Source organism: Anabrus simplex, chromosome 1 (assembly GCF_040414725.1).
Source record: "Anabrus simplex isolate iqAnaSimp1 chromosome 1, ASM4041472v1, whole genome shotgun sequence".
Classification (NCBI taxonomy): domain Eukaryota; kingdom Metazoa; phylum Arthropoda; class Insecta; order Orthoptera; family Tettigoniidae; genus Anabrus; species Anabrus simplex.
Genome location: NC_090265.1, coordinates 904,434,284 through 904,447,024, shown reverse-complemented (window position 1 = coordinate 904,447,024; position 12,741 = coordinate 904,434,284). Strand labels below are relative to the sequence as shown.

The 12,741-nt window shown below is 39.2% G+C and overlaps 1 protein-coding gene across 4 annotated transcripts in view; it reads right to left on the bottom strand.

Annotated features, from left to right (window-relative positions):
• The window catches only part of LOC136857735 (serine/threonine-protein kinase STK11), a 150,022-nt gene that overhangs the window by 34,510 nt on the left and 102,771 nt on the right, over positions 1-12,741 (bottom strand). The window contains exon 7 of one of the 4 annotated variants that reach the window (XM_067136620.2): positions 2,292-2,457. The exons of 2 other annotated variants lie outside the window; for them this stretch is intronic. In XM_067136620.2, the coding sequence (XP_066992721.1) occupies positions 2,309-2,457 (149 nt within the window). In that variant the 3' untranslated portion in view covers positions 2,292-2,308. Of the gene's footprint in view, positions 1-851; positions 2,458-12,741 lie in introns of those variants that run through there. One more of the 4 variants, XM_067136619.2, reaches the window with a different exon arrangement.

Here is a 12,741-nt window from a genome sequence, read left to right as displayed (position 1 = left end):
CTTAACACCTAAGACGGATGCCGTGAAGCAATACACTCTTCCTTATCATACATCGTCGATGATACAATATAACTGGAAATTTTTTCCTTTTGTAACATTGTACCCTCCCCTCTCCTCTGACCACTAAACTGCAATGCGTATCTGATCAAATTTCAAATGTTGCAGTTTACTCTTGGTATATCAGCCTTGGTGTAGTTATATTGAAATAGTGATTTTTAAAAATCAAGTGACGTTTTACTGTACTCGTTCATCACTAGTGAAATGATTTCACATGGAAGTACAGCATGTACAGTTCTTACTTGGTCAAAATTTCCATGGAAGTCAGCTTATATTAATAAGTGGTATGAGAAATTTATTACAAAGCTTGTCATTTATGGAAGATATTGCCCACTGCAAACCACTCTAAACAATTCTGCCCAAACAGCAATGACAGGTTTCCATCTTAAAAGGTTTGTATAACAGGCAGGTTTTACAGCTTAATGCCAGTACCAATCAGAAATTCATCATTAAACTAAAAATTGTTATACAATGCTGTTTGACCATAAATCAGCAGAAGAACAGTTCAAGATACTGCATCTTTATAATAATACAGTAGTTGAATGATTAACTTCAACTGCACTTAAATGTGAACTGTTTTATGCTACTGAAGTACTGTATCAAGTAAGATACTTTACAATGGAGATAGCTAAATGATGACTTACATGAACTCAAAATCCAATGTACGATTTTTGATAGTATGCATTATAATTAAAATTAGAGAGTGTTCACTATTTCTTTTCATATATGCATACACTGCCGATGTTCTTTCCTGTCTTGAAGAGATTTCAAATATTCTAGATCAATTTTGGGTCAAGGTTATCCCACCTCTGTACCTCTTAGCAGAGTGACTAAGAGAAAATTCACAGCAAAATGTATGAAATATATATTGCAGTACTAATATGAGATTCTTATCAACAACTCAAACTACTCTTACAAACGGCAACTGTGCACAGCAAATTTGATAAATCTCCACATATCAATGGAGATAAACATATTGCAGCTCTATTAATCAAATTGTTGTACGTAGAATTTCCTGTTCTTATAGTAAAGTACGGACAAGAAACACAACCAACAGAATCTGCACACTAGAAACCATAAAACAAATAACTTCATCAAAAAGAGCATTCCTTGAAAATGATACCATTACGGTGACAACAATAAATATGATTGTTTCTACATAGTAGATAGTATGATGCAAATACATTAAATAATTACATATCGCAGTTTACAGCTCCTCATTGTGGGGACTGGTTAAATACGGTACAAGAGACAAGGCACCATACTGAGGGGCAAAGAAAACAGTCCTCTTGTAAAAGAGTACAGTATACTGGCAACAGGACCAACATAGTACAGTTCTACCCTGATAAAAGATATCTGCAATGCTGGTAGTAACAAGGGAACTTCTTTCAATTTTTTTTTGTTATAACCAAGAAGGCTGGCTTATATACCTTAAAGATTCTTATTAGAGTCTAACACAGCAGAAATTTACAAGTTGAAATATGATGAATAACAGCAAAAATGCTCCAGTCTAATCAAAGAACATTCTCCCCCCCCCCCCAATAAAGGATATTCATCTGGATGTTGAACAGTTTGAGAAAAACACATTTTTCTGAGTAAAACTTACCACTGAAACTGATTTATCTCTTTACTTATCTTCAAAAGATATTTCTTGATGCCAGTATAAACCCACTATGTTCATTTTCCAATAAAATAAAATAAAGTGAATTAATAAACACGTATTGTTTTAGTACATAATGAATCACAAAAATGACATTGAAAAAGAAATAGAAAGTTCCACTGAAATAAAAGTTGTGGGAATAATATTTTTAAAGAAATTGGTCCCACAAGGTATAGGAAAGTGTGCAGAGCAAATCGTATGATCAATACACACCAGTAGGGGCATTTGGAGAACACAATAATAAAGAAAAGGACAACTGATAACGTTAACAAAGTACACTGTATAGTAAACAATTAATAGATATGTTATTCTCACAAGGAGTTACAAAATCCAATATTCAATATTTTGGTCATTTGAGAAATTGAGATTGGAGTTTCCACGATACACCAACCTATCTTGATCCCTTATTTTTAAAAAAAGTTACGGCAAGTATGACAACTCAATAATATTTTATTTAAAAAAATCTTCCTTTCACGATTTCTCCCACCTTGTGAGAGTTGCAAAAATTCTTACTTAAACAATACAAAATGTTCAACAATGATAATTCTTTAAAACAGAACACCCAATATTGTACCACCACATGAAGCAGCATCACGACTGCTTACAGGAGGGGAACTTCTTGACACTGATGCACGAAATCGGTCGTCGCCAGCGCCGTTTACTTCCACCGCGACGACTAGTGTCACCTGACATGGCCGCCAGAGTCCCATGTGCTTCAAGCTCCTGCAGCTTACGTTCCTCTGTACGACAGGACAGAGATACGTGTGCACAGCTTTAGCTGCTAGCTCAAACATAATGTTACAAACTCTCATATTGAACAATAAAAAAGGATCTATTTGTTATAAATCTACATGGATAAAACTACAAATTCCATTCTACAAAATGAACACAGCTTAGTAATACAAGTATTAAATTATTCAATTACTGAAGGAATGTATTTTGCACTTTAAAGGTCTCCTCCAGATATCTGAAAACATTTTTAAAACCATTTAAACTTTGATAGCAGAGGATGAAAAAGAAGACAAGGAGGTCCTGTTTGAGATACCAAGATAATGTACCAAAATAGAACATTTCTTTCACAAATAATGTTCTGGGATTGCTGCAGTTAGAATTGTTTACATGCTTGTGTGTAAATTTTATTTATTATTTGTCAGACTAATGCTACGTTATGACAATCAAATTGTGTTAACACATCATTCTGTGAAATTAGCACATTCAAGAACCATAAGCAATCCACTGGCTTGGAATGTACACTAGTTATTTGTTTCTTGAATACATTTTTTTTTTTGCTAGGGGCTTTACGTCGCACCGACACAGATAGGTCTTATGACGACGATGGGATAGGAAAGGCCTAGGAGTTGGAAGGAATCTGCCGTGGCCTTAATTAAGGTACAGCCCCAGCATTTGCCTGGTGTGAAAATGGGAAACCACGGAAAACCATCTTCAGGGCTGCCGATAGTGGGATTCGAACCTACTATCTCCCGGATGCAAGCTCACAGCCGCACGCCTCTACGCACACGGCCAACTCGCCCGGTGTTTCTTGAATACAGGGACTGACATAGTAACAAGATGGATTAGAAACTTCATAAGAAGACATGAAAATGTGTGCAACAAGCAGTGAAAGAGTTAACTGACTGCAGTCAGTGATGATTTGCTGATGATTTGCTACTTGAGATTTTTTCGACCTTAATCTCGTAGGAAGAAGACCACATGGAAGACCAAGAAAACATTGGATAGAGACTGTAAGATCAGATGTGGTGGAGAGAGGATACAAATGGGAGGATGTACTGGATTAGAAGATGTATGAAGACAGAAGGAGATGGCAAGCGCTTGTACACCACACCCGGGAAACTGGAGTTGGGAAATGATGATGATGATGATGATGATGATGATGAATATCACCACTTTTAAGGTAACTTCAAAATGAAATTGCATTAGATGTTCACGCATGTAGCAAGAGATGTTCATCACGTGACACAACAAAACACAACCTGTTAATGCATAATCATTTCTCATACAGTACAAAGTTGAGGCAACACAGCCTTAAGCTACATTTTTACAGACAACAAACAAGGGGTGTTGAAATGAAAACAGTGGTCCACAAGTGGAGTTCTAAATCACTGTCAACCAAGGTAAAATTTAGATAGATTTTTTTAATCTCGTAAGAATCCAGCTCCTTGGCTGATGGTAAGCGTAGTGGCCTTTGGTTCATAGGGCTCCGGTTTTGATTTCTGGCTGAGCTGGGGAATTTAGCCATGCTTGTTAATTCCTAAAGCTCTGGGGCTGGGTGCTAGCGATCATCTCAATATACATCTCCATTTACATTAAACATATGGAAAAGTCTTTCAACACTCTGAATTCCTGCCCATTCTTTGATGTTCTTACGACATGAAGGCCATTTTCTCCCAGCACCTCTTCGACCCTGCATTTTGCCTAGTACAATCCACTGTAAGATCCAGTAACAGTAATTCTGAGGATGTGGCCAAAGTATATTGCAGAGCTTTATTGATGAAATTAGTTTCCGACTAATATATGCCTTTCTGAGTACTTCTTTCTTCTTCATTCAAGCAACCCACAAAATTCTCAGCATCCTTAAGCTGAATAATTATTATTATTATTCTAAGAGTACAGTGTTTGGAGTGTAAATATGTAAATTCAAGATTGTCTACATACAGTAAAATCCCGCTTAACCGAAACCCGGCTTAACCAAAATGCTCTTGCAAAATTGTATTTTAATTTACCGTCTCGTCCTTAGCTGTTGATATTAGTAATTCTCTTGCTATATGTGCTGAGAGCTACTAGGCAAACCCCATTTTTATATTAAGATTTATGACAGAATGCATGTGTAGCATAAAACAAAACAGTTTCTTACTCTCTAGTTCCTTCCATGATACATTTTTTTTTGAACAAGCAGGAATTATTATTATTACTGTATTATTATTATTATTATTATTATTATTATTATTATTATTATTATTATTATTACTGTATTATTTCTCATGAAGATTATGCAGATGACTCTGACCTTGACAATAGCAGTTCTGAGAACTGAGTTACAGCAGATGATGGATTTAATGATTTAGAATTTTTATTAAAATATACAGTACCACATGCTTTAATTACAGTACTGCAATAGAATTACTGTATAAAGTATTCAGTTCAGTAGTAACAAAAATTGTTTCATTATTTCAGATTGCTTTGCGCTTTGCTGAACAAAGCAATGAATCTACACCAGCTGATGTATGGTTGATTGAACGGTGGAGCGACATAGTTGCTCGACAGCGCTCTACCAAGAAAATTCAGAAGAAAGTCACTAATTTTATACAATGATTAAATATTATGTAAATATTTTAATGTTAAAATACAGTATGCACCTTTACTTAACAGGGTTTATGCGTCAACAGAAGTGGCTCCGCCCCCTTTATTTTGGATAAACGGGGTTCTACTGTATATGTAAATATTCAGTAGAGTTTATGTACACATACATGTGGGAATGGAGGCACTACTGTGATTGTGAGGTTTGCCCTTTCTCCATCTCCCATCCCTAAATTGTAATCATAGGATATAAACTTCATGGTTCTGATCCGTATTGAATTGTAATCACAATATAATTATTAAAATTAATGTCGTAATGGTCCACCTTTCAATACTATAATATGCAATATTTTAAATTACATTAACTAGGGACTAGTTTTGGCCGGGGCTGACCATCTTCAGCCTTAATGTAAAATATCTAATAACTAAACAAATGTACATACACACAACTGACATAAAACAAAAGAAACAAATGTATACAAACTGACATTAAAACTGGGATGAAATTATGTGTAAATCAGAAATAAATAGGTTCTAAATTCTTGCATCTTGAGTATGCTCACCATTGAGACTCTTTCATATAAAATACCATGTATTAAATTCGATGATATGTCATTCACAAAGAGTGCGAAAAGAGGTCCAAGTACAGAGCCTTGAGGGACTCCTCTAGTCACGTGGCGCCATGAGGAAACAATTCCATTATTACCTCTCACACATTGTTGACGTCCGTAAAGATAGGAATGCATCGAAGCAATCACACTCTGAGAAAAATATAGAGCCTTCAGTTTTACAAGTAATATGTCAATGTCTACACTGTCAAAAGCTTTACAGTAATCTAGTTGTACTAGAACTATGACTCATCCTCTGTCTATTTCTTGCTGAACGTCCTCAGTCACTTACAGTAGGGCTGCAGTTGTACTATGTCCTTGTCGGAAACCGGACTGGAAAGGATTAAGGAGATTGTGCGTTTGACGGTACTCTGAAATTTGTGTAGTGACTAAATGTTCTAATATTTTAGATAAAGCTGATAAAATACAGATTGGATGATAGCCTCCCTCGTTCAAAGGCATTTGACTTTTCGGAAGAGGTAGCACAATAGCCTCTTTCCGAGAGTTGGGTATGTGGAGTATAGAGGAGAAAAATTGATAATATGGGTTAAGGTTGGTAATATAAAATCAAGAATTAGTTTGACCATGTCAGTCCCAATGTCAATTCCTTTCGCTTTTGTGCTTATCCTAAGGACTGCTTTTCTGACTTGGAGGGGTGTCACGTGACAAATAGAATTTATCTCTGTCAGGGGTGGGGTGTGTATCATAATGGTTCATAAGTTTCTGTTTGTCAATAGGTCGTACTGCGGAGGAACTAGCAACAAAGTACTCATTAAGAGTCTTGAGAGGTGCTGTAATTTCGTCTTTGATTTTGTTCTTCGTAAGTCCAAGGTTATTACTAGATTTCCACAATGTCGTTGCTGTTCTACCGTTAGGCGTAATTAAACTGTAAGCATGCCACAGTTTAGCATTCTGTATTTGTTGTGTTGTCTTTTTTCGTATCTTCCTATATTCGTCAAACTTTTGTACAGTAGGGTCATTTTTGTATTGTCTGTCGGTGCAGTCTCTTTGTGTCATTAGTTGTCTAATGTCGTCATTTAACCACGGGGAGGCTCCTTTGGATATCCTCACTCGCCGCTTTGGAGCATGCTTGTCAAATAGTTCCATTACTTTGCTGTTAAAGAAGGCGACTTTGTGGTCTAGTTTGTTACAGGTAATTGTTATGCCACGGTATGATGCCTGCGTCCTCGAAGAGTCAATCTTTATATTTTTCAATGGTCGATAGGTAATAAATTTCTGGGAGGGTTTCGGTGGCCGGAGGTTATACGAGATGTATATTGCGTCATGTGCAGAAATACCAGGTACAGAGGTTTGACCAACATTTTTTTTTTTTTGGTAGGGGCTTTACGTCGCACCGACACAGATAGGTCATATGGCGACGATGGGATAGGAAAGGCCTAGGAGTTGGAAGGAAGCGGCCGTGGCCTTAATTAAGGTACAGCCCCAGCATTTGCCTGGTGTGAAAATGGGAAACCACGGAAAACCATTTTCAGGGCTGCCGATAGTGGGATTCGAACCTACTATCTCCCGGATGCAAGCTCACAGCCGCGCGCCTCTTCACGCACGGCCAACTCGCCCGGTAGACCAACATTGAGGATTCTATCTGAATTGCTGGTAACTATAAGATCTAACAGTGTGTGCGAATGAGATGTATGGTGATTTGCAGCGAGAGGCAAGATGTCCGTCCATGTTAAGGGCTTGAAACAATGTTTAAAGTCGCGTGGTTTCGGGAGAAGTTACGTCAATTAAGTCCGTATTAAAATCTCCCATAATTATTGTGTGAGGGTAGTCTGGCAGCAGTTCAGTTAAGTCAGCTTCAAAATCTTCTCAATGACCCGTAAACTACTCCTACAAGGGCTTTAATCCCGTTCGCTGTTATTTCTACGAACATGTATTCTGGTTTCCTCCCGTACTTGCCTGGTGAATGACCTAACATTTTGGGTGGGAGGCTGGTTAAGAAATAGCCACATACCCCTCCACCTCACTTGTGGGTGCGGTCATTTCTCAGAAGCGAGTAGCCTTCAAGTTGACACAAAGAAGATGGGCTCTTATCTTTTAACCATGACTCAGACACTAGTAGGACATGGAAAAAAAACTGGGCAGAATATTTCTGTAAGCTCATCCATTCGATTGGCAGCTAATAAGCTTTGGCTGTTTATATGACAGACGTGAAGGACTCTGGAATGTTGTGAGACGAAGTTCCTAAGAATGTTAGCGGTACTTTGGTCAAGGTTGGAACTAGAGGGTGGGGGGAGCGGGAACAGTGGAAGGAAAGGAGAGGGTAGGTGGCCTGATGGCTGCTGAGATAGACAGGTGACGTCAGAGGAATGTGCATTGTGACTCGTAACAGTAACCAACTTGGTAGAATGTAAATCACCAAAATAGACAAACACGAGGGGCTAGGAGGAGTTTATCATTAACTGAAGTAAAGGAATGCAGGTAATGAATCAATTGTGCATTAAATTACTTTTTATTTTTTTGTTTTTTATAGTTGCTTCACGTTGCACCAACACAGTTAGATCTTATGGCGAGGATGGGATAGGGAAGGGCTAGGAGTGGGAAGGAAGCGGCCGTGGCCTTAATTAAGGTACAGCCCCAGCATTTTCCTGGTGTGAAAATGGGAAACCACGGAAAACCATCTTCAGGGCTGCCGACAGTGGGGTTCGAACCTACTATCTCCCGGATGCAAGCTCACAGCTGTGCGCTCCTAACCACAAGGTCAACTCGCCCAGTCCTAATATTTTTCAAGTACAACTGAACTAAGGGTGTCTTGTCTAAAATTAATGAAATATATATGACTGGTAAAGTATTGAAACTATTTAAAAATTAAAAATGTTACATTAATAATTAATCATAAAAAAGAAGAACACAAATACACGTATTTAGTTAAATTAAATTCAAACATACATACATACATTATCATTATAGACTGTTATGCCTTTCAGCGTTCAGTCTGCAAGCCTCTGAGAATTTACTAAACGTCGCCACAATCCTCGATTTGCAACTAGTGTTGTGGCCTCATTTAGTTCTATACCTCTTATCTTTAAATCGTTAGAAACCGAGTATAACCATCGTCGTCTTGGTCTACCTCTACTTCTCTTACCCTCCATAACAGAGTCCATTATTCTCCTAGGTAACCTATCCTCCTCCATTCATCTCACATGACCCCAGCACCAAAGCCGGTTTATGCGTACAGCTTCATCCATCGAGTTCATTCCTAAATTAGCCGTTATCTCCTCATTTCGAGTACCCTCCTGCCATTGTTCCCACCTGTTTGTACCAGCAATCATTCTTGCTACTTTCATGTCTGTTACTTCTAACTTATGAATAAGATATCCTGAGGCCACCCAGCTTTCGCTCCCGTAAAGCAAAGTTGGTCTGAAAACAGACCGATGTAAAGATAGTTTCGTCTGGAAGCTGACTTCCTTCTTACAGAATACTGCTGATCGCAACTGCGAGCTCAATGCATTAGCTTTACTACACCTTGATTCATTCTCACTTACTATATTACCATCCTGGGAGAACACACAACCTAAATACTTGAAATTATCGACCTGTTCTAACTTTGTATCACCAATCTGACATTCAATTCTGTTGAATTTCTTACCTACTGACATCAATTTGGACTTCGAGAGGCTAATTTTCATACCATACTCATTGCACCTATTTTCAAGTTCCAAGATATTAGACTGCAGGCTTTCGGCACAGTCTTCCATTAAGACCAAGTCGTCAGCATAAGCCAAACTGCTTACTACATTTCCACCTAACTGAATCCCTCTCTGCCATTTTATACCTTTCAGCAGATGATCCATGTAAACTATGAACAGCAAAGGTGAAAGATTACAGCCTTGTGTAACTCCTGTAAGTACCCTGAACCAAGAACTCATTCTACCATCAATTCTCACTGAAGCCCAATTGTCAACATAAATGCCTTTGATTGATTTTAATAATCTACCTTTAATTCCATAGTCCCCCAGTATGGCGAACATCTTTTCCCTCGGTACCCTGTCATATGCTTTCTCTAGATCTACGAAACATAAACACAACTGCCTATTCCTCTCGTAGTATTTTTCAATTACCTGGCGCATACTGAAAATCTGATCCTGACAGCCTCTCTGTGGTCTGAAACCACACTGGGTTTCATCCAACTTCCTCTCAATGACTGATCGCACCCTCCCTTCCAAGATGCCAGTGAATACTTTGCCTGATATACTAATCAATGAGATACCTCGATAGTTGTTGCAATCCTTCCTGTTTCCTTGCTTGTAGATAGGTGCAATTACTGCTTTTGTCCAATCTGAAGGTACCTTACCAACACTCCACGCTAATTTTACTAGTCTATGAAGCCATTTCATCCCTGCCTTCCCACTATACTTCACCATTTCAGGTCTAATTTCATCTATTCCTGCTGCCTTATGACAATGGAGTTTATTTACTATCCTTTCCACTTCCTCAAGCATAATTTCACCAACATCATTTTCCTCCTCCCCATGAGCTTGGCTGTTTGCAACAACACCATGATGATTTCCTTTTACATTGAGAAGATGTTCAAAATATTCCCTCCACCTCTCCAGTGATTCCCTGGGGTCTATTATTAGTTCACCTGAATTACTCAAAACACTGTTCATTTCCTTTTTTCCACCCTTCCTAAGATTTTTTATTACTGTCCAGAAAGGTTTCCCTGCTGCTTGACCTAGCCTTTCCAGGTTATTACCAAAATCTTCCCATGACTTCTTTTTGGATTCAACAACTATTTGTTTCGCTCTGTTTCTTTCATCTACATACAAATCCCTGTCTGCCTCGGCCCTTGTTTGGAGCCATTTCTGATAAGCCTTCTTTTTACGTTTACAGGCTGCTCTCACTTCATCATTCCACCAAGATGTTCGCATTTTCCCATCTTTACACACAGTTGTTCCTAGGCATTCCCTTGCTGTTTCTACTACAGCATCCCTGTATGCCACCCATTCACTTTCTATATCCTGAACCTGCTTACTGTTTACTTTTCGAAACTTCTCACTAATCATATCCATGTACTTCTGTCTAATTTCCTCGTCCTGGAGATTTTCTACTCTTATTCGTTTGCAGACAGATTTCACTTTCTCTACCCTAGGCCTAGAGATACTTAGTTCACTACAGATCAGATAGTGGTCTGTATCATCGAAAAATCCCCGAAAAACTCTTACATTCCTAACAGATTTCCTGAATTCAAAGTCTGTTAAGATATAGTCTATTATGGATCTGGTACCCCTAGCCTCCCATGTGTAGCGGTGAATAGCCTTATGCTTGAAGAATGTATTCGTAACAGCTAAACCCATACTAGCACAGAAGTCCAGCAAACGCTTCCCATTCCCATTAGCTTCCATATCTTCCCCACATTTACCAATCACCCTTTCGAATCCTTCAGTTCTATTCCCAACTCTCGCATTGAAATCGCCCATTAGCACTATTCTATCCTTGCTGTTGACCCTGACCACGATGTCACTCAATGCTTCATAAAACTTGTCAACTTCATCCTCATCTGCACCCTCACATGGTGAATACACGGACACAATTCTTGTCTTAATTCCTCCCACTGACAAATCTACCCACATCATTCGCTCATTTACGTGCCTAACAGAAACTATGTTGCGTGCAATGGTATTCCTGATAAAGAGCCCTACCCCAGATTCTGCCCTTCCCTTTCTAACACCCGTCAAGTACACTTTATAATCTCCTATCTCTTCCTCGTTATCTCCCCTTACCCGAATATCACTTACTCCTAGCACATCCAGATGCATCCTCTTTGCTGACTCAGCCAGTTCTACCTTCTTTCTTCTATAAGCCCCATTAATATTGATAGCTCCCCATCGAATTCCATTTTGTTCGCCAAGTTGTTTCCAAGGAGTCCCTCACCTGTCAAATGGGAGTGGGACTTCATTACTCCCATAGGTCCGAGGCTTGCTTAAAGTGTTCTGAGCTCGGTAAATTCATGAAGCAGGATGCTGCCCTACTTGCACATAGTCCAAGTGAGGATCTCTCCTCTAACGGGTTATGGACCACCGGTGAATTGTATAGTCATAGCTGCCTGAGCACAAGGAGGGCCACGACTCAGAATATGTCCGAGATGCCCACTCCCATTCCATAACAACTGGTATCCCGACTCTCAGGACCACTTACTAGGCCACTCAGCCGTTGCCCATGGTTCACGAACTAGGACGTGACTACAGTAACCCACAAACATGAATTCAAAAGTTAATTAAAATTAAAAATGAAGCGTTCAGAATAGGAAAGGTATATACAAATACAGTAATACTGAAATATCAAAGTTACAGTTCAGAATAGTGGGCAACTGAGTTTCATAACTATGGAAAATAATGTTATCTTAATATTTAAAATGTGATGTGTTCCATCTGTGTAGCTCGGATTTTGCTGCCATGTGGTTTGCAGATGATGACTGCACAGTCCTTGGTCCACACGTTACGCAGTCCGTGGAGTTCCACAGCTGCACGAAGGATGCTCAGCCTGCAGGTCGTCAGATCTTCCCGGATGGTGAGCCCACTCCCTTTAAGCTCCCTCTTGTTATGAAACATTCTGCTGCGGTATCTGTATGACACAAATTTAACTATTATCAGGCGAGGTTTCTGCCCCGCCTCTGGATCAACACGGTGGCTGCGCAAAATATCGGCTAACTGAATGTCAGCTCCTATTTTTCGTGCAACATCCAGTACAAGATGGTCACTGTCTTCCCCTTCAGTCTCAGGCCCACCAAACACTCACAGATTGTCTCTCTCCTGGTACTGCTCGAAGTCATCAGTCTTTAGACGATGTCCTTAGCTCCTCCAAGCTTTGCCTCAATTGTTCAATTTCACCGTCTTTTAAACTGAGTTGTTTTCTACATTCCTCGTTCAAAGTCTTGAACTCGGACAGTGCCTCCACTCTATTTAAAATTTTAGTTTCTATGCTGGCTGCAACCACATCGGCTAGCACCTTCGCTATGTCCGGCTCCTGGAATAGGCGCTGAATGGTGTCTTCCACGCTAGGCTTGGCAGCACTTCCTCTGGGCTTGGATGCAGGCATGACGCTATTTCACAAAGCAATCAATAATTTAAAGATAATTATGAA